The following is a 27,578-nucleotide window of genomic DNA, read 5'->3' as shown; positions in this document are numbered from 1 at the left end:
TGAATTTTTTTTGCTATTAGCCTTTTTGCCATCGTCAAAAGCGTTCCCCACCCCCACGCACCGCTGCGGTGGCTCCGTGGTTACGGCGCTCGGCTGCTGTCCCGAAAGACGCGGGTTCGATCCCAGCCACGGCAGCTGAATTTTGATCAAGCCGAAATTCTAGAGGCCCATCTGCTGTGCGTTGTCTTTCACGTCAAAGAGCCTCAGGTGGTCGAAATTTCCGGAGCCCTTCAATACGGCGTCCCTCATAGTGTGAGTTGCTTCGGGGTGTTCAACCACAATAAACTAACCAATAAACCAACCAGAAGCGTTCCCATTGGTTTCCTATGAAAGTGTTCAGTGCTCGATGCGAACAATAGAAACATGTTAAACAAAAGATTTTGTTACACATCCAAAGAATGGATCATTATTTGCAAATTTCCGTAACAGCATCTGCCAATTTTTCAATATTAAAAACGTTTTCCTGAGATGTTAAATATTTGTGCCAAAACGCAATCTGGTTGAGCCTTCTACAGCTTGAAAGATTTGCCATGAAGTCAAGCGATTAATTTCCCCATGCATTACTCTCGCGGCCGTCTGCACTGTTCTGCACATTTTTTTGCATTTCTGCTCGGGATTCCAGTTGAAGGCCTCCTTCGAGTGTCGGTCAACAACTGCTCCCTACAGCTATAATTTTTTTACTAACAATTTATTTGAGCATCAGTTCTCTATTCTTCCTATAGTGCTAATTTCATTAAATATTTCTCTTTGTTGTTTTACATACGTCTACCCAGAATGATGCAGTACATTACCACTACTGGCTCTAATGGTGATGCTGCCACAAGGCTGTGGGCATGAGAACACAAACAGATTATTGCAGAAGCCCACTGTCATCGATGCGGCGACTGTTAACTTTAGGGCCTTTCACAAGAGTTACGTCACCTTTCTTGCCCAGGAGACCTCTGTTGTCCTAAGATAAATGTCTTCAACACCCAAGCAGTCTATGTGGATTGCTAATGCAGCGAACAAGTAAATTTTTTTCCCCTTTAGAGCACAGCGAGGCCCCTTCGTGATGCATGGACGATTAAGTGGCACAATGCGTAACTGGAATGTTTTTTGGCATTGACCTAGTGTAACGAAACCGAAGATGTCCGACGTTGGACTTTACAATTACATCGCCAATCACATTCTCTCCCACAAATGCTCGCATCGAATGCAGATATACAAGACTGCTTCTCCCTAGCTGTAATGGTCTGGAAATTTCCAGATACACTAAAAAAATATGGGCGCCATTGATCATCATTATGTGGTTGCATTGCCTAAGCATTAGGTATACTTCTTGCTTTTCTTTATTTCTACTTAATGTTCCTTCATATTTTCATATATATTTTGTTGTGTATTTTCTCTTCAACAAATAAATAGCAGCGCAAGGAGACGAGGACTGGACGAGACAAGAAGGGCGGCGCTGAACTTCCAACTTTTATTTCCAACGAATCGTGCGAACATATATGCACTCTGAACAATTCCGCGTCATCGTCAGTGCATGCCTAGATATGTCAGCTCTTTTTCAGAAAGAGTGATAGAAGCGGAGCTAACACATGCTTCTCCCCGATTATAAATGAACTCTGATTCAATGATTTTGCGTGTTACACGTTGATTATTCTTTTTTCTATTGACGGTGCTAGCAAGGTCTCGGGAATATTCTTCGCACGTGAGACAGTGGGCAGCCAGAAGTCCTTCAAAATCTTTTTCTTTAAAGGCATTATCTACGTTTTTGGCATGTTCCCTCAGCCTGTCACTCACGCATCTCCCAGTTTCGCCGACATAAGTTTTGCCACCGATTAACGGAATTTCGTATACCACGCCTTCTGCGCATTCAACAAAGGGCCACCGATGCTTCTTCCCACAGTTCTTTTGCTTTGCTGTCTCGGGATCAGTCATCTTGTACAGCTTTGACAGCTTGTGAGGAAGTTGTGCCGTCCTTGTTGTCTCGTCTAGTCCTCGTCTCCTTGCGCTGCTATTTATTTGTTCAAGACATGTACCAACACGCCTAATTTTCCATGTTAGTATTTTCTCGCTCTTTACAGCAAACTGCTGAGCAACTTGCTGCGCTTTTCCTTAGTATTCTTGGTCATTTTTCCTTCCGCTGAGCTCTGGTAGCAATTATTAGCCCTTATCAATTTTACAATCTATTTCTTTTTGTCCTTCCCATGCTAGCAACCTTCCCGGCCTCATCTCTTCTACCCTACACTTTGAGAGGGAAATTCCTCGCTGCCCATTTTGCCACCAGACAACCATGGCAGGTGGATGGTAGTGGCACGTGGTTCCACCTGCCAGGTAGCACGAGTCAAGTGTGTGCACCACAAGGCCGCCGGACAACGACGGACACTTTTTCATGGTGAGGCCTGAAATGCTAATTCTTTCAAATACATTGAGCACTACAAACCACCTACGAGGAACTGAATGCAAGGTTTGGGGAGGTGGCTTCACAATGTAGTTATGGACAAAAGTGCGGGGTGTGCGCGTTTGCAGGAGAAAAAAGATTTCCGTGCCGCCTCACCAGTCAACCGGCTGTTAATCTTCCAGGGGATGCAGCACACATGTGGCCTCGTGATTCAATGCTGTTCATTAGTGTGTTTGGCCAACTACGAAGAATTAGTTTCCGTCGAACCTGCATGCCGCAAGCTTTTATGCACACTTAAGTAATAATCACACGCATAACACAATTTTTTAGCACACAGTAAATATTACATTAAACAAACTACAAAAAGTCGAGAATTTGCCATGACTTGTGAAAACAAAGTGCATGGCAGTACTATACGCCATCACGTCTAATTGATTCTGGGCCAAAAATTGATTTGGCTCGAAAGTCTCGGAAACATACAGTGTCGCTGCCAGAAATCTGCTTGGAGAAGTCTTTTCCAAGCGCTCGGTCCACTGCGCTTGATAAAGCTGGTAGCTGCTGGCCATGCATGTTTGCAGGTTCCAGAGGATGACATCACCAAACCCTGTGGCTAGTAGCTGCAGGCGCAAGCATGCTGCGGCTCCAGTGGTGGATGTCCACTGGTCTCTGCAGGGCCGCCACACAACCACTGTCGTCCAACGCGGGGAAGACCCTACATTCCAAGGGTCCGCCACATAGCAACACAAATTCACATACTAATGAGATTTGTCATGTGGTCTCCACAGAACACTTGCTTTGGTCCACCACGTTGTAATGTGTGAGGCAACACTTGTTCACCTTCCGCCTATACCAGCACACAGCTCAAAGGACCAGTGGAACTTCTGGGAATTATGACAAGCATTTGATATGTGAATAGGCAGCACAGTAACATCGCTGGGTTCTGTGGGTTCCTGGTGATACTACAGAGCCATCACAGAGGCATGTCCTACATATCTGGAACATCCCCTTTGTGCAAATACAATGTGTCCTGGACCACGGTGTGAAAACCATATTAGTTGAAGTACAACCTTCTATTGCCCAATCTCCTGACTCCACATCCCGCACAAGACTTCCCCACCTCCCCCTGACACACAAAAACATACTTTATTAAAACAGTAACTGAGGTTGAGGCTGAGATACTTCCAACAGAATTTGTCAAAAATATACAGCGCACCCATTTTGTGTCCGGGCCCATGCCCATGGCTTGTTTTACCTCATAACATTCCGAATCTTTCGAAGGTGACCACAGGTCTTTGCCTAAGCAGTGCTGAGCACAGATCTTTGACAGGGCAGAAACCTCAGATAAGCAGCCTCGGATAAGAAGCACTTGACCTAGGTCAAGTGACCTAGCGCCGTCATCACAACCTGGCCACCGGATTGTGAGCAAACTGGCCACTCTGGCAGGAGGGAGTTTAATTAATTAATTAATTAATTAATGGTCGCAAGGAGTTCCTCGGGAAGAGCAACATAGGTCTCAAGCCGCACCGGTGGCAGCACCTGTGATCATCGGGCAGTGGCGCATAGCATAACCGTTTCACCACCGCACAAGGGGTGGTATGAGGGCTCGCAGAGATCTAGCACTTAAAGTCGAGAATGAGCAAGTCTGCAGATAAGGGCAGTAACCGATAAACGCTGTCGCGTGATACTTTTGAGGCAGAGCTTAAGTGTCCCCTTCAATTAGATATTTATAATGTGTTCAGTATAAATGCTGAGAAATGATGCAAAGTAAATGCAGAAACAAGCGTAGTGGTGTCTGTGTGGAAGTTGTTTGTGTCCTGTCCTGACACTCAAGCTGGGTCTACATACATATGTTTACTGACCATTAGGAAATAGCTCTGGAATAAAATTACTAACAAATACTACTCGGTATGTGAGGTTTTATGTTCCTAAGCAACTCAGGCAATTAGGGACGCTGTAGTGAGGGGCTCTGAAATTTTCGACCACCCGGGGTTCCTTAATATCACGTGATCAAAATTTCAGGTGCTTTCTGATTCGTATTTGTTGTCAAACACGAAATGAGACATGCATGATCTAACTGTTACAAAATTATCTAGTACAGTGGAATCCCTTTAAATTAAACTTGATGGGGACAAGGAACTATGTTTCATTTATTGGTAGTTTTGTTTAAGGGTTGTGACCCCCAAAGATGCTGTGCAAAGTGGTTTGCTTCAGGCTGGTGTGCCGCTTCTTTACCAAGTACGCATCCATCCTGCTTAGGCCACACGTGTGCTCTAAGCATCCTTCTCTTTGAAAGAATTGCTGAAGCACCTCTACTGCCTGGCTTGCCTCGTTCACTGACGCTGGGCAGTCCTGGCTGTCGTCGTGACCGAGCTCTTCCTCACTTTCATCACCAGATGCTTCTTCAACTTCTTTCACGATGTCGGATAAAGTGTCCTCACGGCAGGTAATTATGTCATCATCAATTGCCTCATATTCCTGGACAGATAGCATGCCAGTGCTGCACGCAGGAGCCAGAAGACTGAAAGCGGCTTCCACTTCGGCAACATCAGTGGTTTCTTCATCCATGGCCACTGCTTCCGTGAAGAAGCCCGCATGATTGAAGCATCGCTGGATGGTTGTTGCAGTAACTTTGCCCCATGCATGAGCCAAAATGTGAATGGCAGAAAGAAGGTCTATGCTGTAGACCTTCTCTCTGTCCATACACAGAACTATCCTTCTCAGGACATGGAGACGAAATAACACTTTCAGGTTGTGAATGGCAGCCTGATTCCTGGGCTGGAGTATGGCTGTCGTGTTGACAGGGAGGAACTCTACCTGAATAGCATTTAGGTCTTTCAATTCCCCATGCGCCGGGCATTTGTCCACAACAAACACTACCTTCCTGCCTTTCCTTGCGAACTCGGCATCTCTCTGCCTCAACCAGGTCTCGAAAATGGCCTGAGTCATCCATGCCTTGGTATTGGCATGGTAAAGCACGGGCAGTTCTTTCACACCCTTAAAAGCACGGGGTCTATTCGCCTTCCCGATAACCAAAAGCTTCAGTTTTTCGGAGCCGTCCATGTTGGCTCCAACCAGCACAGTGACAAGATCTTTGCTGTGTTTTCCCCCACTTCTCACCTTTGAAGCTCAGAGACTTGTTGGGAAGGAGCTTATAAGAAAGCGCCGTTTCATCCACGTTGAAAATGTCTTTGGGATCATAATTTGCGAGGACGTCTTGGAGCTTCTGCTTTTGCCAGTCTGTGCATACATCCTTGTCTACCGCATCACTCTCACCTGCTACAGTACGAAAAACAAGGCTTTGGCGCTCCTTGAAACGGCTTAGCCAGCCGTCATTGAACCTGAAATCTTCAATTCCCATTTGGAGTGCGATCTTTCTCGCCTTCTCCTCCAAAATAGGCCCGCTTAGCGGAATGTTCGAGCTTTGGCCCACTTAAACCAAAGGAAAAGTACCTTCTCGAGCTGCCCGTGGTCGGCCTGGCGCATTCTTTTTCTGTTGGGGGCGAATGCGCCGCTGTTAAATGCTGTCTCAATCTTCACCCGATCCTTGAGAATCCTCGAAACTGTGCATTTTGGAATCCCGTGCCGTTTTGTGATGGAAGTTTTCGATTCTTTGCCACACTTCAAGTCTTGGAGAACCTTCATTTTAGTGTCTAAAGTCAACGCATTATGGGGACACTTTTTCGTAGTCGACTCCATAACCACGCACGTAAAAAGCAAATAATAACGTTGAGCAACGAACTGAGTAACGTGCACAAAGTACAAAATGACGTCAGAGGAAAAAAAATGAGTGCGGGAATGGATTGGATTGGATTCTGTGTATCCACAACAACAGAGACTGGCGATGTCGATGCGGCACATCTTCAGTTTCCGTTTCAATTATCAGTGTTGCACGAAGAATGGAGTTTCGATTGTCGAGCGTGACTTAGTACAGATATTAAAGGAAATCAAATAAGTGTTTTGAAATTGCTTAATTTAAGAGGCACTTTCGTTTATGCGAGATTCATTTAGCGCGCATCCACTGTACAACAATCCAAATATGTGCAGAACATATGAACTTTCTTCGTTGTTTACTCCAGAAGTAGCTACTGTCCATTGGCAAAACACCCATCTAGTTGGCTGAAGCCTGTGTGGCAACACCATGTCCTCCCAGCCCCACTCCACACATCACCCCCCTAACTAGGTAGCTGCCCATCTATGCACTGCCACCCTCGGTCAACCTCCTCATCCCCGCCCACTGCCACCCTTCAGAGGCACCATTCAGCAATGAACTCTACTTTCTGGATGCACCACGCACCACCAGACCTCCTTCCTCTCCTTCCAGAAGGCATCTGCCCACCAGAAACCCCTGCTGCAGCCGAACCAATCTTCGACGGTGGAATCGAATTTAAACAAGTAGTGAGTAAAGCAGCTGCCCTCCAGAAACGCCACCCACCAGGCACCTCCCCTTTTCTAGGGGATTTCTCCCCACCCACCACCAACCCTCACCCACCTGCACTTTCCACAAAACCACCCACCACTATCAACTCATCTCCACCTTTATTTTCTCTCCAGAAAAACTATTGCGTCCGAGGCTTCAACCAAAAGCATTCATTAAAGTGAAAACATCAAAGTGATAATTTAGGGTAAACCTATCTGCTTTCACAGAATTGTCGCATCAATTGTGTTATCGTACCATGATCTTTTTTTTTCCTTTTCAAACTGTGAGCCAAATGTACAGTAGAGAAAACTTGTCACCAGACCCAACAAGAAAACTGGGCACCCGAAATACACCCAACAGAACCACAGGTGAAACCTAGCATTCAAAAAAGTAGCATTAGATTAGAAGGGCCAGAAAAAAACACAGAAAAAGAAAACACTTCTAAAAGTGGCACAAAGACAACGCCGGTGAGGGCTCCAGTTTTTAGTTTTTTCACTTCGATTATTTTTAAACATTTTTATGAATAGTATTTCGTGTTTCACTGTTGTTTTTTTTCTTCACTGAGTTAAGCTTGATGTAGTTTCTGGCACAGGCTAGGGGACATAACTTCGTGCATTTTCTTTCAATATTCTGCCCAAATTCCGTACCGTCGTGTTGTTGGACTTTCCGAGACTGCCTCGAATGAATCCTTTCAGAGTTTCGACCGTGGCCATTTTCACTTTTTTCTGTAACGTCACTTTGATAGTTGCATTGAGAATTAGTGTGCGAAAAGCACATTCTGTTTGGGGACCCAGAAGGAGGTACTGATGACTTAAATGTTACCAGCTTCTTGTCACAGCCAGCTGGGGGCAGTGAGAAGTTGCAATCCTCTTCGCACGGCCGGCACGGCCTCTGGAAACTGAGCTCGAATGCCCTGTGTATGCACGCTTTGAGCTGCCAGAGGGCACCTACAGACAACACTCACAGGCCGTTCTTTTCTTCCTGCGGGAAATCAAATTCACTTGTGTTAGATTGCATCTTGTGTTTCTTCATGGCCCACTATGAAACAAACCGAAAGTCAAAGTAGAGTAAAAGAAAGCTGTGGAATAATCAGAAGAAAGTTGGGAATAACTAATCACCGGTCATTGGTATTTTCAATATGATCTATACTTAAGAACCATGAGGCTTAAAGAAATTTCAAGAAAGGCCCATTGCTGGGATTCCTTTCTTCCCTTCCACCTCTTGGTCACTTTATGTGTTGCTTACAATAACGTGCTTCACGTTGTTTCCCTTAACGGTGCACTGAAGAGGAATCTGAACTCGTCTTTTTGCCATGGGAACTCGATCTACATGTTCCGAGCATTCTTAGAAACTGCGACGTTTTGCTCTATATGGTTGATTTCCCTAATTAAATTGAATTAACGTTCGGCTCCCGCCTTTATTTTTTGAATTCTCCCCGTACGGGTGAAGTCGACCAACGTGTGGAGTGCCTTTCTACCAGCTGCGTAGAGGCTTTGCTTTCGATTTGTTCTTTAGGTTTCCGTGAATAAATCGTTTCATTCGCAGATAATATAGCCACAAAATGAGTCCGCAGAAATAAAAATACGCGCAGACTATTTGCTTCTATGGACTACTTTGTATTACTTCGCTGATGGCAGAGCGGCAAGCTGCCATGGAAGTGGGTGAAAGGCACTCCACGCGTTGGTCGACTCCGCCCACCATACAGGGGAGTTAAAAAAAAGCGGGAGCGAGACGTTAATTCTATTTAATTAGGGAAATCGGCCACACAGGGCAATAAATTGTGGTTTCTAAGAATGCTTGGAACGTGTAGATTGAGTTCCCGCGGCAAAAAGACGAGTTCAGATTCCTCTTCACTGCACCTTTAAGAAAATAAACAAAGCACCCTATCCAAACCACACCAGAAAAAAGGAAAATAAAATATTTAATAGCCTCGCCTCCTTGCATTACAAGTCGTAGCAGTCCTTTGCTCACCAATGCAAGAAATGCTGTTCATGCCGTGCTAATAAGTATGCCTTCTTCCACTTTGTGCACCCATCGGGCATGTTTCGCCATTTAGTTTTTGAAGATAATTATTAGTAACTCCGTCTGGTGAGTAGAAACACAGGCAGATGGCAGTGAACATTAACAGTTGTTTTCACCCTTAACTACCTCATTTGTGCACAAGCATTTATTATCTCTAGTACTGAGCAGAAGGAGGATAAGGAGAATGCTAAAGAATGGGAGCACTGCAGTCTGCTGCGTTGCAGGAATGAGCATTTGAACGTCAGCAGCTTCTTTTGCAAATCATCAGTGTCACATTGCACTTATCCTGTGACCCTTGGAACATGTTGGCAACTTTTCAATCTCAATCCTTCTATCTCATTTTGCAGAGTGTGTGACGTCTCAGATATGTTAGAGAGAAGCTTGGATATTTATATCAGTAATCAAAAGAGTTTACTAAGCTTGCTCTAAAGTAATATTTGATTTTTCTTTGTAACGTTGCTTGAGAATTGTTTCCACAACACTGTAGAAGTATGTGAATATTTGCGCCTTTCGTGTATTCAATCGAATTTTGCATTTGCATATACATTCAAGGCCCTGATCACTATTTGGCAACTGAACAGCTTAGCATATTATTTTGAAGTGCTGAAAAATACTCCTTTGGTCACAATGAAAAAAAAATAATAAAATAAAAAGAACATTTGTCTTTAAATCTATTACACATATTTACTGCTCTCAACATCAATCAAAACAACTCTCGTTTGTCTACACTCACACTGAACAGGTTGAGCTGGTACTTGGGCACCACGACCACCAGGTCCACTCGGGCGACCAGTGTGACGGCTTCCTGAAGCCGCAGCTTCTTGCTGCTGAGGAAGAGCAGGAGCGCAAGCGTGCAGCTCAGCCAAGCTGCAGCGTCAAGATACCCTCACGCAGACATCCATTATGCCGCTTCAAGGTAGCCATCTTTGAAGCTGCATTCAGGTATACTGTAAGAAAATGTTACGTAGTGAATCAGTTTTGTAGAAGTAGGAGCCATGTGTTCTGCATCCACAGCATCATTTATCACCCACTAGCAATTCTGTAGTAGCACTCAGTGCTGCTGGGGAAAAAAATTACAAGATTGCACTTGAGTCTGCTTACGAGCTGAAGTTTAAACGATTGATTCACAAATACCAGGGAACAGCCATGCACCTAATAGAGGAACTGAAGAGCAGGTACCTTAACACAGACAAATGGGGTTCATCTCCAGCTTACCAAGGAGCAGAAAACACACAGCTAGATGCGGACATCTCGATAGCGGAGGTATGGAGAGCAATGAGTCAACTAAAAACCACGTCGGCAGCGGGGGCAGTTGGGGTAACCAACAAAATGCTAAGGAACCTAGATCTAGTCTCGGTCACGGCAGTCACAGATTACCTAAATGAGATATGGAAACGAGGTAGTCTACCTTCACAATGGAAACATGCCAAAGTAGTCTTTATTCCAAAACCCGGGAAGAAACTTGAAGTGGGCAACCTCAGGCCGGTATCGCTAACGTCCTGCCTGGGGAAGCTGATGGAACATGTCATATTAAACAGACTCCAGGAATACGCAGAGGAAAGGGAGGTATTTCCTGAAACAATGCTAGGCTTCAGGAGCAAGTTGTCCACGCAGGACGTCATGCTCCAGCTCAAAGCAGACATCATAGACCCGCCCAGCAAAGGGGGCGCCAAAACTATACTGGGCCTAGACCTACATAAAGCCTTCGATAACGTCAAACACTAGGTCATACTAACTAATCTGGCGGAGATTGCCCCTGGAAAGTGGATCTACGATTACGTAAGGGACTTTCTAACTGGCAGAACCGCAGAAATAAATCTAGGAGACATCCAGTCAGAAACTATTAAGCTGGGAGACAAGGGAACTCCGCAGGGCTCAGTGCTCTCTCCTTTCTTATTCAACCTGGCGTTGAAGAACCTACCGCCGCTATTGAAGACTGTCGAAGGTATAAACCATACGCTATATGCGGATGACATAACAATATGGACGCATACAGGGAAGGATGGGGAAATAGAACAAAATCTCCAACACGCGATCGATATTGTCCAGGAATACGCGGAATGGGCAGGACTAAAATGCTCGCCAAGCAAATCCGAACTTCTGGTGATCCGGGGGGCTAGCAAACGCGATACCAACGCAGGAGACATTCACGTACTGGTAAATGAGACTCCGGTAGCCAGAGTTGACAAAATCAGGGTCCTAGGACTTATAATACAGGACAATAGAAAGAACATAGAGACAATAAACTGGCTTAAGTCCACAATTAACATGACAACGAGGCTCATAAGGCGAATAGCTAACAAAAGACGGGGAGTCAAAGAGAAAGATCTCTGCCGAATGGTTCAGGCTTTCGTGATAAGCAGAATAGTTTACGCCGTTCCCTACCTCAAGCTAGGGCTGGCGGAACAGAACAAAATAGATGGGATCATAAGGCAGGCATATAAAGCACCATTGGGGCTGCCCCACTGCACTCCTACGGAAAGACTTCTTAAACTGGGGATCTACAACACCACCACGGAACTATGCGAGGCACATATATTTGCGCAATTAGCGAGGCTTGCGACCTCACCCCCGGGGAGAAGATCCTGAGCAACCTAGGATTACATGATAGAATTCCGGAAAGAAACGCGCAGGCAAAATGACAGACCAAAGTTAGAAAATTACTCACTATTAAACCACTTCCAAAAAACATGCACCCTGCTTTTCACGAAGGCAGGAGGAGAGCCAGAGCAAAGGCCCTTGAAGCCAAGCTCGAAGGCTCGGAATACACAACCTATGTAGATGCGGCGGAATACGAAGGAGGCGACTCCTTTGTGGTCGTGGCCGTGAACGACTCAGGTGAAACATTAACGGCCGGTTCGGTCAAAACAAAAAACTCAGGGACAGCGGAGGAGGCGGCTATCGCCATGGCAATGGCCAGCACCAAAGCAGTCACCATAATTAGCGACTCCAAGGTGGCTATCAACAATTTTGCGCGGGGTATGATCTCCCAGGAGGCAGAACGAATATTAAGACATAAAGACTGGGATCAAAGAGAGGTGGAACTAATATGGGTGCCGGCACACTCAGGGAACAGGGGAAACAAGTTGGCTCACAGTATAGCTCGAGGTTATGTCAGCCGAGCAGTGAGCTGGGTTGAGTCCCCAAATTTTACGAGAGATGCATTCATATCATTTCACGAATACACCAATCAGTTTAAACTGGAAAGGACGATCTATCCGCCACCAGACAAAAAGCTCGACAAAAGCCAGGAGGTAACGTTGCGTCGGCTCCAGACGCGAGCCTTCTTTAGCCCGTCGAGACTAGCACACATGTATCCAACACAATACAACGCTACTGGCAAACAATGCGGCGAGATAGCCGGATATGACCACATTTTATGGAGCTGCAAAAAAGGCGCCGCCACCGGCGGACTTACTGCCAGTCCCTTCTCCAGAGCGGTGGGAGGCTATACTGGCCAGCTCAGACACGTTGACACAAGTCCGGGCCACTGAGTGGGCTCACAAGGTCACCAAGAGCCATGGGCTCGAAGCCACCTAGTATAATGCCCACTAGGGCTCAGTGCTGACAATAAACGTTTTCCAATCCAATCCCTTTCTTCCATTTCTCGCTCAATTTTTCTTTTTAATTTTTTTGTTTTGTTTTTTCTTATTTTTTATGTTCATTTCTTTTTCATTGTTTCTGTATTTTTTTTTCATTTGTCAACTTTTTTCTCACTCCCTTTTTATATTCTATTTTTCTACATCAGGTTCCTTCATTACTATCATCGCTAACGCTATCATCATCGCTTTCATCACTATCACTGTCTGTAGCACTATATCACTAACTCTAGCACTATTACTGTCAGTAGATACCATTGTCAATATTACTATTTTTTATTATTTACCATCCCTACTCTCATTACAAACATGTTGCTTGTCAACTTTTACATTTTATTTTGATTACCATGGAACTAATGATTGATGATTTGTGCGGACACCTGCAGACAACTTCCATCCATTCCACTTGTGAACCAACAAAGGTTTACGCCTTAAATATTGCAGATCGTGTAGTATGGTTTAGAATGGCTCAGCATGGAGTGCCGTGAAATAGAGCTAGTTATGATGGGCACTTAAGGTCCTCACAGCCCTTTAACATAAAGGCCTTTTGCCTAAGAGACTTTTACCTGAGGTCTTTACCAGGAAGACCTTCACCACAAGGCCTTTACCATCATCCTTTACTCTGAAGAAATTTACCTTGAAGGTCTTCATCCAGGTGAACGCTGAGGCTCACCGTAAGGGCAGGCTCTTATGGTGTACCTCGGTGGCTAATTCGCTTTGGCATTTAGATACTGGGTACGGAGTTGCAGGTTCAATTTTGGACACGGCGGTAAAAGTTTGATTGAAACAGACAAACAGTCTTGTTCAATGACCTAAATCAAAATCCTAGGCATTGTTGCGAAGCCACGAATCACATAGTGCCTCCTCATCAGTGAATTACTAGCACCCCATAATTAAATAGAATTACTACACGCAACGCACTACCATTAGACGCTATTGTTTGTACGACATTCATTCGGCAGATTTTGCTGGCTGAAGAGACATTAAGGAGGAGAAAACATTTATCGCGACACTGTACTGAATTGGGAAAGGGAGGTGTGGATGGTCATTGACCTGAGTGGCAGTCCCTGTTCTGGGACACCATTGGCCGCCGCCAGTGCCCATGCTCTTTGGACCAGGGACCGCTGGGCCTCCAGTTCTGAGCTGGACAGGGCCACCTCCCAGGCCTTCCTGGAAATTGGCTGATTTATAACTGCTATATTTGTATTTAACTGGCAGGCCCACACCATGTGGTATAGGTCAGCATACTGCCCGCAGAATTTGCACCTGCTATGAATGTCGGGTCCACGTGTTTTAGTTTCAGGATCAGAGCTAGGCAGCTAGGCCTAGCCAGTTACAGAAAATACCAATGTCTTCCAGGGCCGGCCGGTGTGGTCGAGGCAACCAATATTGTGCTTTAGTTTTGATGGTAATTGTGATAAAATAGACATGCATTGGTCACCTCCAGTCTGTCCAGCGAGGTAGTTGAAAGCCGTTCCTCCGCAGCGCGCAGAACGTTCGCTTGCAGTACGGGGCTCACCACCTCAAGATCTCTGCCATTCCAAGAGCGACGTGCACCTAAGTCATGGTGGCTGGCAGCGGCGCATCACAGTGCGTGGCTGCCCACCAGCACATACCATCTATAGGCATTACATCAGTTACTCAAATAAAAAACAACTCAGTGTATGGATGATGATCATGATTAAAACTTTATTTCCATTGATGTAGGAGGCCCCCTACTCTCCACCCCTGGCATGCGGGCCTAGGGAACGAGTCCTGAACATCCGTGACTAAAGACTGCCGAAAATACACTGGTTCTTCGTTGCTTCAGCTGTCAGGCAAACAGCCCATTACTGGTCGATGGAGAGCTCGCTCCGTAGCAGGGCCTCCCAGGCTTCTCCGCTCAATATTTCCCCAGCACCCGGGGATCTGGCGTCGTCCCAAATTTTGTGAACGAGGGTCGCCCTCACTCTGCAAGTTTTATACATTTATCACCTTTCTTATTGTCTACATGGGTGCAAAACAACCAAAAGAGGTTTCCAAAACTTTCGGCGTTTAATCGTCTCCAGGCGACAGCCTCTTTATTGTTTAAGCCTCAATCTGGTGGTGGCATCAGACATCTTCCTAAAAATAGTTCCTGACGATTTCCACGTATGTTGGCAAACTTTCGTCCATGAAAGAACAAAATGTTTTTTCCCTCCATGCGTTCGTCCATCCCCTGACATCGAGCGGCTGGGTAGCCGGAAGAAGAGATCTCGGGCTAACACGTGGACTGCCTCGTTTCCGGGTACAAATGTGTGTGCTTGGGCCCAAATTGTGGAGAGCTTGCGATCGATTTTGGCTGCGGACAGGATGCGAGCCATTTCCAACGCGACCCAGCCCTTTCGGATCTTCTAGATTGCAGTTTTCTTGTCGCTAAGAATCAAAATAGCCCTGGTTTCGGAGCAAGTAGGCGGTATCGCGACCACCTCAGCCGTATCTGTGTTTCTACTACTAACGGAGGTGACAGCGGCTGGTGCACCTCGGCTTTTGGCTACCGAGGTGACCGCCGCCCCCGACCTGCGACTCACTGCGTCCACGTAGGCTACCTCTCCTGCCTTAAATTTCCTGGCCCTTTTAGCTACTACCTCCGCCCTCTTCTCCCGCCTTTCCCTATGGTGTTCTGCGTGGATGTTGCAGGGGAGGGGGGAACTATGATATTCTCGCGATATTTTGGCGGTACGGCAATCCTGTCACATATTCTCTGATTGATTTTTCAGCCCACCCACTCCCAAATGCTTCGGCCCGTACTCATTGTACTCAGTCTTTCTAGCTGGGCAATTCGCACTGCCTCGGCTTTTATATACCCGCATTGCGAACTGGTGGTCAGTAGCGGTGGAGATAGGCCTTTGCTAGGCCTTTACTATGAAGACCGTTACTCAGAAGGAATTTACCTTGTAGGTCTTCATCCAGGTGAACGCTGAGGCACACCGTAAGGGCAGGCTCTTACGCTGTGCCTCGGTGGCTAATTCGCTATGGCGTTTAGATACCGGTTATGGGGTTGCAGGTTCAATTTTGATTGAAAAGCAAGAGAGAAAATATTGCGTTCAATGACCTAAATCAAAACCCTAGGCATTGTTGCGAAGCCACGGATCACATGGTGCCTCCACATGAGTGATTTACTAGCCTGCCATAATTAAATAGAATACTGTTAGACACCATTGCTCATATGATGCTTATTCGGCAGATTTTGCTTGATGAAGCAACATTAAGGAAGAAAATTTTTCGAGATTAGAGCTAGATGGCGAGGCCTAGCCAGTTCCATAATATACCAATGTCTTCCAGGGCTGGCTCGTGTATTCGAGGAATCATACATTGTGCTTTAGTTTAGATGGTAATTGCGATAAAATAGACATACATTGGTTACCTCCAGTCTGTCCAGCGAGGTATTTGAAAGCCGTTCCTCCACATCACGCGGAACGCGAACGTCCGCTTGAAGTACGTGGCTCACCACCTCAAGATCTCTGCCGTTCCGAGCGCGATGTGCACCTCAATCATGGCGGGTGGCGACGGCACACCACAGTTTCCGTGGCTGTGCGCCAGTGCATATCGCCTATAGGCAATAAATCAGTTACTCAAATAAGAAACAACTCAGTGTACGGATGATGGTCATGATTAAACTTTATTTCGAACGATGTAGGAGGCCCCCAACTCCCCGCCCCTGGCATGCAGGCCTAGGAAACGGGGGCTGGGACATCTGTGACCAAAGACTGCCAAAAATAGTGGTTCTTCATGGCTTCAGCCATCAGGCAACAGCTCGTTACTGGTTGGTGGGGACCTCGCTCCATTACAGGGCCTCCCAGGCTTCTTCACATTCAATATTTTCCTCAGCGTCCAGGGATCCTGGCTCGTGCCAGATTGTGTGATTGAGGGTTGCCCTCGCTCTCCAGGTTTTTCATTTATTGTCTTTCCTATTGTCTACCTGGATGCAAAACAACCAGAACAGGTTTTCAATCTTTCGGCCTTTAATCGTCGCCAGGTGATGGCCTCTTTACTGTTTAATCCTCGATCCGGTGGTGGCATCAGACGTCTTCCTAACAATAGTTCTTGACAATTTCCACGTATGTTTACAAAAGTTCGTCCACGAAAAAAGAAAATTTTTTTTTGTCCATCCCCTGGCAGTCGATCTGCTTTTTACCTAGAAGCAGAGATCTTGGGCTAACATGTGGGCCGCCAAGTTACCAGGAAAAATGTGTGATCTTGAGCCCAAATTATGGAGATCTTGCGATAGATTTTGGCTGCAGACAGGATGCGAGCCATTTCCAATGAGCTCCTGCCCTTTCTGATCTTCTAGATTGCAGTTTTGCTGTCGCTAAGAATCAGACTAGCCTTGGTTCCGGAGCAAGTCAGCGGCATAGCGACCTCCTCAGCCGTATTTACGTTTCTACCCCTAACGGAGGTGGCAGCAGCTGGTGCACCTCGGCCGTTGGTCCCCGGCCTGCCACTCGCTGCTTCCACATAGGCTACCTCTCCTGCCGTAAATTTCCTGGCCCTTTTTTCTAGTGCCTCCTGTTTCTTCTCCCGTCTTTCCCTATGGTGTTCTAGGTGCGTGTGTCCGAGGAGGGGGGCAACTATGATATTCTCGCGACATTGTAGCAGTAGGGTGAACTTGTCACATATTCCCTGATCGATATTTCAGCCTGCACACTCCACAATGCTCCGGCCTGTACTCGTTGCATTCAGTCTTTTGAGCTGGGCAATTCGCACCGCCTCGGGTAGTTAAGTCCAACTTTTATGTACCCCCATTTCAAGAGGTGGTCTGTAGAGGTAGAGATAGGTAGGCCCAGTGCCCTCTTGATACAACGAATAATAAGTGCGTCAATACTATCTTTCCTGTCCACTCTCATATCGAGGAATGCTGTGGCGTAGTAAATTCTGCTAATGATACACGCCTGCGTGAATTTCAGGAGGCTATGCGACCCTCCTTAAAGCACCTGTTACTTGCACAGCGTAGTTGCTGAGTTTCTTGAGAAATGCGTTGTTATAATCCTCCTCTTGGTTCGAGAGTCTGAGGATCCTGCTTTTATCAACTTTCGGCACGGTTTTGCCCTCATCATTAACTTCGAAATTCCAGTCGCACTTCCTCTATCCAGAGTGATGCAGTGCGTTATCGCTACTCGCTGTAATAGTGATGCTGTCACAAAGCTGCTGGCCTTTGCCTTTGCTAGACTATCAGAAACTTCATTGACTGTCACATTGCTGTAACCTGGTACCCATATCTTGTGTAAAAGGCTGAAATTCGGAAGGAGTAATAAGAAGGATGTGTTGCAAGTGCTTAGCATTCATTAGGAACATGCCATCATATACAATTTTCATGGAAGACCCATTGTTTTATGTTGGAGATATATTAGACAAGATTACATTTATAGGTTGAATTTTTGTACGGTACTACCTATGGCGTATGAAATCTAGGCCAGTGGATTCCAAAGAGGAGGTCGGTTGCAAAACAAAAATAGACAGGGAGCGATGGAAACTTGATTCATATATCCTGAGGTACGTCTGAAGAGTGAGAAATTTAGATATCAATAATGAAGGTGTAATTCTTACAAATCTGGGGAGGCCAAGGCACAACCGTAGAACCATCCGCTCCAGAAGAACCAGTGAGGCAATTTTCTAAATAGCTGTACCAGAAAACAGCACAGATAATTCAAAAATTGGTCAGACGTACATAAAACAAATCAATAAAAGTGCATTTCTCCGCATTCCAGACTGAGGATTACTTAATCTACGCAACATGCCCACAGCGAGAGCCCCTTTTACTGCAACATGGTCAGTGTGAGATCGCCATGGGAGGTTGTCGGGATAGATGACACCATGATATTTTAAAGACTGAACTTGAGGAATATTTTGTTGCTCATGAGTTAGAGACAGATGAACGGTATCTTTGATTAAAAAAACAAGGATAGCGCAATTGTTAACATATGTGAGTCGCAAGGCACACAACCAACTCTGAAGCAAATTCAGGTACGCTTGCAGACGCGCATAAAGAGATTGAATGTCAGAAGAAGCCAAGAAAAATGCAATGTCATCTGCATAAACGTACGTTCAAATTTGGTGATGGCTGGGAGTAGAGCTCAGCAGAATATTGAAGAGCACGGGTGAAAGGACTGCCCCCCGAGGAACAACTCTAGTTTGGTTTTATCTTCCAGAGTTGACACCTTTGAGCATACAAAAAAACTCCCATTTTTTAGGAACGCAGATATTAGGAATGCAGATATATAGGAACGCAATTAGGTAGCATGGAAGCTGCAGAGTGTGCAGTCTTTGCTAGAATATGTTGTGTCCCACACAGTCATAAGCTTTGGCTACATCTAATGTTACCAAAGGGAGAACGCATTTTTTATCGCCGCGCAACGAGAACTCGACTCTCGAGGTCGGCATGTGCGTTCCATATGGAACATTTTGGACAGAAACAAATTTGAAAGTGGCTGATGATATTTAACCACGTTGGATGTCAATAAAATAGGTCTCATAGTGTGAAGAGAATAGCTGCCACCATTTTTTTAGGTAAAGGGATCACATTGTGGCGAGTTTCTAATCAGGAGGAATCCAACCATATTGAATGCTTGGATCAATGCTGTAATAAAGGGTTTGGAGACTCCTCAAAGAGAATCTTTATCATGTTAAGCATTACCCCAGGTTCACGGTGCAGCTAGAGGTAACCTCATCACCGATCGGGAAATGTTCTTAAAGGGTAATCTGGGAGATATTCTTAATCTGATTCACTGATGCTACAAACACGGATCATGAAAGGAAGTACAGATGAGAAACGCCTCTAATCCTTTGGCAATAGTTTCAATAGTTTCAATTGATTCTTGCAGAGTCAATACACATGAGGGTGGGTAAATTTCCTGAAGCTGGTGTCTTTTCCAGCCTTTTAAAAATCCGAAAAGTTCACGTCAGTTTCCCGATTTCATTAGGAAATCGAAATGCTCATGTTCATAATGGTTGTTCACTCGTAAAATTTGTGCGTTTAAAAGTAGCTGCAATCAACTTGCACTCGTGCCAATTTTTCGAGCTGAAATTGCAGAGGAGCTTCTTCCATTCCACCTTTCTGTGTCTGTAGTTCCGTGAGCAATCTGCAGTCCACCATCTAGTTGAATTGCTCCCTTTTGATGTATGTATCAGAAATTCGAACATTTTACCAGTATTCTTCAGTAGACGAGCATTCTTTTGAATTATGTTCTTCAGCAGAATTACCCGCTGACGTGAGAGTAGAGTAGTGAGAGCGCAAAGTAAACAAACTGGTTATAAAGAACATATCACCTCATCTTTGAAGACGCTGAAGGTAAGCGACATTTAACATCAACAATGATACGTGTGTGATCACTAGATGTACCACAATCAACTGTCAACCGATTCAGGACAGGAACACAAGGACTGAGAAAGTTAAATCTAACACACATGATACGGATTAGGCATAGAGAATCTGGCCAAAACTGAATGGATACATGCAATGTTGTTATTTGTAACCTAATCCCAAAAGCGTTTGCTGCAGAGATCCTTCTTATATCCCCACAACACATGATTAGAACTGAAGTCTTTGGCCAAGAGAACGGACTTCTAACAATTAACGAGTAAGAGATCTAGCGGCCTGGTGTTCTGCACACCACAAGGGACATAAACATCCACTATGAAGAGGGATAGCACTCTGGAATTACAAAGCCAACAACTCACAGTTTAGAGTAGAGGACTGAAAAACAACCTTCCGGGCGGCAGCAACTGCCTGCCCCAAAGTATTTTCCTTTGGCTTAGAGCCCAGGTGTTTGTTGATTTTGGCACAGGATGTAGACATGACTGGTCAGACAGACAAGCCACTGCATTTGATGATTGGCGTATCTAAATCCACCATGTCTGAATCATTAGTTATTGGGACATCATTTGAAATACCGGACCTATGAATAGGAGAAGGAGCCTTAATTTGTTCCTGGGGTGGAGATATTAGACAAGGAGGGTTGAGCCAGTAATGAAGGCATGGCTGTCATGGTATAGGTCATTGCAGTTTAATCTGCTTTGCCAAGCATCAGATATGCACTCGGACAGTGGATATAATCCTGTCAACAATTTTAGCCGCAGAGGCTTCCACAGGATTAACTATGGCCTGAGAAATAGAAGCATCTTGGGACACTCCTGAACGGGCTGACACACCTGCATAGCAGTGTGCCCTCTTTAATTTTGGTTATTGCTTCTTTGAGATCGATTATTTCAATATTGGGGATTCGTGAGCCCGAAAAGGGGCAATCCAAAAAATTGGATGCGTGAGTACCCCCACAAAAGCAACACTTGTCATTCTGTTCTGTGCATGAAGTTGATGTATGGTCATTATCAATTTTTCAATCATTTTTTTTGTTCTTCCCATGCTAGCCGCCTTCTGGCTTCACCTCTTCTACCCTACAAGTGGAGAGGGAATCTCTCCCTCCCCTTCCCACCACCTGACAGCCGTGGCAGGTGGATGGTAGTGGCACGTGGCTCCACCTGCCATGTCGAGAGACTGAAATGTACACAACAGTCCACCGCCGGAGGGCTGACTGGAAGGCCTGGGGTGTCTAATTTCACATTGTACAACCATGGACAAAAGTTCGGGTATGCGGATTTTCTAAAAAAAAATTCCACACAGCCTCGCCAGTATATCAGCTGGTATTATTCCAGTGGATGCAGCACGTGTCTCCCCTCGTGATTCAATGCTGTTCAATGGCGTGTTTTGGCATAGTGGTCTGAAATATTTTGCATCGTAACCACATACCGCAAGCTTTTGTGCATGGCTATGTAATAATCACACGCAGAACACAAATTTTTGGCACGCAATTATTGTTGCGTTAAATAAACTGCGAAAAAGCACATAATGTGCCATGACTTGTAAACATAATGTGCATGGCAGCACAATACGCAATACTGATGTATCAATACTGGGCCAAAATTCAGTCACTTGGCTCCTAAGTCTTGGAAAAACATGGAAGGGCCGCCTCTGTGGTCCCAAGTGTGTGGCTCCACTGGTGTCTCTCCAAGGCAGCCACACAACAGTTGTTATCCACCATGGGCCAGTCCTGTGCAGCACTGTTCGAACACATAGCGACACAAATTCACAAACTAGCGTTATTTCTCATGTGGACTACAAGAACATTTGCTTTGGTCCAAGTGTTAATGTGCAGAGCAACACTTGTTTACCAGCACACAGCTCAATGCGCCACGGAACATCTGGGAATCTAAGACAAGCATTCGACATTGGAACACGCAGCGCAAACTCTTACTCAGCAACATCGCTGGGTTCGGCGCGCTACTTGTGGTACTACAAGGCCGTCACTGAGGCATGTCCTACATATCCAGAACATCCTGATTGTGTATTTATTTTTTGTGCCGCCTCTTCCACAGGAAATGCACAATGGCCAGCTCACCTTCACTAACCTCAGCTAAAGAAGCCATTGAATAGAAATGCAGCTAGCAAGTCCTGAACTGTGGGGGCGAGGCTGAGAGCGAGAGGTTGCAATGTGTCGTGGACCATGATATGAAAACCTATCAGTTGGAGTACGACCTTCCATTACATAACCTCCTGACACCCTAGTCACACAAAACCTCGCCACCCCCCCTGCCACAAGAAAACAGGCTGTATTAGGACCGTACCTGAGGTTGAGGCTCGGCTAATCCCTACAGAAATTTTCAAAAATATACAGCCCACTTGGTTTGTTTCTGGCGGCCTATGACTGAGGCTTGTTTAGACTCGCGGGTATTACGAATCTTTCGAAGGTGACACAGGTCTTGGCCTGAGCAGTCCTAAGCACATATCCTCAAGCGTTTAAAAAAGAGCCGCACTACACGGCTGGAAAGGAGAAGCTTTCAGCTGTCTGTTAAAATGATAAGGTTAAGGCTTCCATTCTGCAGAAAACCCTGCGGCAGTAGCGTAGTGAGTGAAAGATCCCCGGAGAAGGAGTCTAAATGAGCCACCTAGGTCAAGTGGCCTAGTGGCATCATCACAATCTGTCCACCGGATTGTGAGCAAACTGACCACTGTGGCAGGTGGCAGCTCAGTTAATGATTTGTTGCAAGAGGTTGCTCGCGAAGAGTGAGCTGGGTCTCAAGCCCCACCGGTGGCACCACCGGGCAGTGGTGCATAGGTTATTCGCTGCACCACTCTGCCAGGGGTCGTATGAGAGCTCCCAGGGATCTATGCATGTGAAGTTGAGAATGACCAATTCCGCATGTAAGGGCAACAATCGATTAACGGTTTGGATTGGTTTAGGGGGTTTAAGGTCCCAAAGCGACTCAAGTTATGAGAGACGCCGTAGTGAAGGGCTCCGGAAATTTCGACCACCTGGGGTTCTTTCACATGCACTGTCATCGCACAGTACACGGACCTCCAGAATTTCGCCTCCATAGAAATTCAACCGCCACGGCTGGGATCGAACCCGTGTCTTTCGAGTCAGCAGCCGAGCACCATAACCACTGAGCCTCCACGGTGGCTTAGCCCATTAATGCTACCTCTCTTTATCGTTATTAACAAATTCACACTTATCGTGATTAACGCTAAGGTCATGCTTAAGTCTCGACTCCATGTTTTTTATTGACAAAGATTGTACATTACAGTAATGAGTTCAGTATAACTGCTGAGACATGACACCAAGTAAATGCGGACACATGTGCATTGGTGTCTGTGTCCCAACTCATTTGTGCCCTCTCCTTACAGTTACGCTGGTTCTGCATACATATGTATACTGAACATTAGGAAACAGCATTGGAACAAAATGAGCAACAAATACTAATTGGTTTATGTGGTTTAACGTTCCAAAGTGACTCAGGCTATGAGGGGCGCCGTAGTGAAGTGCTACAGAAATTTCGACCACCTGGGATTCTCTGACTCCAGGTGGTCATAACTTCCAGAGCCCTTGGCAGGAGCCTATGCGGGGACAGCACCTCTCACCAACTACCTAAAAACACCTCACCCCCCTTAACTAAAATGCTGCCTATATACGCACCGCCACCCTCTGTCAACCTCCTCATCCCCGCCCACTACCACCTTCCAGAAACACCAATTAGCAACGAACTCTACTTTGCAGATGCACTACACACCACCAGCCTTCCTACCTCTCCTTCCACAAATTCCTCCACCCACTAGAAACCCCCGCAGGAGCTCAACCAACAATGCAACAGCGAAACCTAATTTAACGAAGCAGTGAGTAAATCAGCTGTCGTCCAGAAGCGCCACCCACCAGGTAGCTCCTCGTATCTTGGGGACTGCCCCACAGCCACCGCCAAACTTCAACCACCTGCCCTTCCCACCTGCACCTTCCACAGAACCAACCACCTCGACCCACTCATATCTGTACCTATTCACCCCCCCCCCAGGAAATCTCTAATTGCTTTTTCAGAATTGTCGCGTCATTGTCTGATCATCCTGTAAATTTTTTTTATTCAAACTGTGAGCCAACCGTACGGAGGAGAAACTTTTCACCAGACCCAACGAGAAGTCTGTGTACCCAAAATACGCCCAAGAAAACCACAGGTGAACTCTAGCATTCAAAATAGTATCATTAGGTTAGAAGGGCCAGAAAAAACACAAAAATAGAAAACACTTCGAAAAGTGGCACAGAGATAACGCCGTTGAGTGCTCCATTTTCGTTTGTTCTCTTAAAATACTTCAAAACATTTTTGTGGCAATTTCGTGCATCACTCTTTTTTCCTACTGAGCCAAGCTTGACATAGTTCCTGGCGCAAGTTAGGGGCCATAAATTTGTGCATTTCCTTTCAAGATTCCGCCCAATATTCCACGACATCGTATTGTTGAGCTTTCAGAGACTGCCTCAAACAGATGTTTTCCTAGATTTGAGCTTGGCCATTTTCACGTTCGTCTCTAATGCCACTACGATACTGGTATTGAGAATTAGTGCGCGAAAAGCATATTTTGTCTGGTGACCCTGAAGGAGCTGTTGATGACTTAAACATTACCACCATCTTCTTTTCACAGCCAGCTGGGGGCAGTGAGAAGTTGCAGGCCTTTTCCCACGGCTGACACAACATATGGTAGCGTGGCTCGAACGTCGATGCACACTATGAGCTGCAGGAGGGCGCCCACAGACAAGGCTCGTAGGCCGATCTTTTCCTCCTGCGGGAAATCAAATCCACTTGTGTTAGATTGCACCTTGTGTTTCTTCGCGGACCGCGATGAAAGAAATCGAAAGTCAAAGGAGAGTGAAAGAAAACAGTGCGAAATTGAGAAAAAAGTTAGGATTAACTACACTAGTCATTTGTATTTCCAATGTAATCTAAACCTAAGAACCATAAGGCTGAAACGAATTTCAACAGAGAATTCTCAGCCCATACCTCTGATTCCTTTTTTCCCTTCTACCTCTTGTCACTTTATGCATCGGTTACGATAACATGCTTCGCATTGTTGCCCTCAAGAAAATAAAGAAGCAGCCTATTCAAAAGCTCACTGGAAGTAAAAAATTCGTCACAGTCGTCTGTTCGCCAATGCAACAAGAGCTGTTCAAACTGTGTTCTTCCCCTTTCAGCACCCTTCGGGTGTGTTTCTGCATTTGGTTTTTGAACAAAGCAATTAGTAACTCCTTATGATGATGAGGAAGTTAGGCGCATGGCAGTGAATTTTAACATTTCTGTTTGTCCCTAACATTTTCATTCATAACAAGCCTTTATTATCTCTAGTACTGATCTGAACAAGGATTAGGAGAATGTAAATAAACTGCACCACTGCAGTCTGCTTCATTGCAGAAATAAGTGTTTGAACATCAGCAACTTCTTTTGCAAGTCATCGTTGTTACATTACACTTATCGCGTGATCCTCGGATGATGTTGCCAGCTTTTCAATCTCAATCCTTTCATCTCTTCTTGCGTAGTTTTTAAGGTTTCAGTTATGTCAGAGAGAAACCATGGATGTTTATATAATAATCTAAAGAGTTTAACCTTGCTCTAAAATAATTTTTTTTGTAACGTTTCTTAAGAATTGTGGCAAGGGAACTGTAGGGAGAAGTGAATATTTGTGCACTCGAGGTATTGAATCGAATCACACCTTTGCATATACCTTCAAGACCCGGAACACTATTTGGCAAGTGGACAACTCAGGCATATTTTAAAATGCTGAAAAATACTCCTTTGGTTACAATATAAGAAAAATAATAGAATAACACAAAGATATGTTTTCATATCTATTACGCACATTTACTACTCTGAGGCTTAATCCAAACAGCTGTTGACACTCACCTGGTGCATCATTCGAGTTATCCGTGAAGAAGCCGGACAGGTTGAGGCGGTACTTGGGCACCACGACCTCCAGGTCCACTCGGGCCACCAGTGTGACAGCTTCTGGCCGCTGAGGAACAGCAGGAGCGCCGGGGCTAAGCCAAGCTGCGGCAGCATGATACCCTCATGTAGGCATCCATTATGCCGCTTCAAGGTACCCATCTTGGAAGCTGCATTCAGACATACCAAAGAAAAATGTTACGTAGTGAATCAGTTTTGTAGGAGTAGGAGCCATGTGTCCTGCATCCACAGCATAATGTAACACCCACTAGCATTTCTGTAGTAGCACGCAGTACTGCTGGAAAAAAAAAAGATTACAAGATTGCACTTCAGTCTGCTTATGAGCGCAAACGGTTCCCTTTGCTGTATTTATCCCTTATTCCTTATTTTTGTTTTTTCCTTAGTTTATTTGTGTTCATTCTATATTTATTGTTTTTGTATTTTTTATTTTTAAACTTTTCCTCACACTTTTTCATACTTTAATTTTAAATCTCCTGCCTTATTTACTACCATCGCTACAGCAATCATCATCATTGCTGTCATGAACTCTCACTATAGCTATTTTCATCGCTGTGATCTGCAACTATCTCCACCACTTATCGATAGCTATGGTCACTAGCTCTACCATCACTATCTATGGCACTGTCACTATCAGCAGCTACTATTGTCACTATCACTATTTTTTGCTATTTACCATCACTACTATTATTATATACATCTTGCTTATCAACTTTTACAGTTTATTTTGATTACCATACAACTTATATTCACAGTTTGTGTGGACACTTGCGGACGACTTCCGTTCATGCCACTCATGAGCCAAGAAAGGTTTACGCATTAAAAATGGTAGATGTTTAGCATGGTTTTGCAAGGCAGTGCAGAGTATCACACAGTAGCACAAGTTATGATGGGCACTTAAGGTCCTTTTGTGCCTTTACCATAAAGACCTTCAGCATAAAGGACTTCTACCTGAGGTATTTACCAGGAAGGTCAAGGCCTTTACCACAGAGACCTTTACACTGAAGGAATTTACCTTGAAGGTCTTCATCCAGGTGAACTCTGAGGCACACAGTAAGGTTCACTTGCCACATAGCACTAAAAAGACACGGACACAAAGGAGCGACACAGGACGGGCGCTAGCGCCGGTCCTGTGTGTCTCAATTGTGTCCGTGTCTTTTTAGCGCCCGTCCTGTGTGTCTCCCTTGTGTCCGCGTCTATTTAGCGCTATGTGGCAAGTGAACCATCGCCAACTCGCCCAAGCTTCAACACCGTAAGGGCAGCAGGCTCTTACGTTGTGCCTCGGTGGCTAAGTGGCTTTGGCGTTTAAGCTGGATTCACACGACGGACCAAATCGCGAAGTGCCCTCGCGGATGGGCATCACGTGACCCTACGTCACTGATTCCTGCTGCTCCGCTTCACTCGCGAGCAGCGATTCGTGATATGGCCGAGAGACCTTTTCACACTTCGGATTGCTTGAGATCCTTGACCGTGACTCTCAAAGCAGTAGCGGTTAAACTGTTTAGTCTGGCAACGAGCAAGCTTACAAAATCCAATACAAGCCTCTGGTCGAACCAAAGTACATGAGAGCGCGAAAAACTACATAGTCCTGTTGACAGCTGCGAAGATGGAACCACTTGGCGAACTTTCTAACAGCCAAAGCGCGTCTTGTTCGTACGGTTCTAGGTTCACAGATGACGCAACCTTGTTTTTTCTTGCCCTTGTGGAAAGTTTTCCCGCTCTGTGGGATACGCACAGAGACGATTACGCCGACAATGCGACAATCCGACTGGCTCGTCCGCGCTGTCGTCTGCTGCTTCCTCCCGTCGTGTGAATGCTCGCCGCGGACGGGGGGACCGCGCGTCAGACATCACGTGAGCGATTGGTCCGTGAA

At 45.5% G+C, this 27,578-nt stretch overlaps 1 protein-coding gene and 1 long non-coding RNA gene across 2 annotated transcripts in view; one reads left to right on the top strand and one right to left on the bottom strand.

Annotated features, from left to right (window-relative positions):
• Positions 1-2,239: 2,239 nt before the first annotated feature.
• LOC149354957 (uncharacterized) lies at positions 2,240-21,200 on the top strand. Its single transcript, XR_016291407.1, has 3 exons — positions 2,240-2,377; positions 9,565-9,738; positions 20,804-21,200. It is a non-coding gene; the product is annotated as an uncharacterized LOC149354957 (long non-coding RNA).
• The window catches only part of LOC149354956 (uncharacterized), a 53,340-nt gene continuing 38,491 nt past the window's right edge, over positions 12,730-27,578 (bottom strand). Inside the window, exons 6-7 of the mRNA XM_089576045.1 lie at positions 25,649-25,810; positions 12,730-21,493 (exon numbers count right to left, since the gene is read on the bottom strand). Of these exons, the coding sequence (XP_089432171.1) occupies positions 21,213-21,493; positions 25,649-25,810 (443 nt within the window). The 3' untranslated portion in view covers positions 12,730-21,212. The remainder of the gene's footprint in view (positions 21,494-25,648; positions 25,811-27,578) is intronic.

This window comes from Amblyomma mixtum, chromosome 3 (assembly GCF_055824585.1).
Source record: "Amblyomma mixtum isolate Tamu chromosome 3, ASM5582458v1, whole genome shotgun sequence".
Classification (NCBI taxonomy): domain Eukaryota; kingdom Metazoa; phylum Arthropoda; class Arachnida; order Ixodida; family Ixodidae; genus Amblyomma; species Amblyomma mixtum.
Note: the sequence above shows the minus strand (reverse complement) of the source record. Positions and strands in the feature narration are given on the sequence as shown.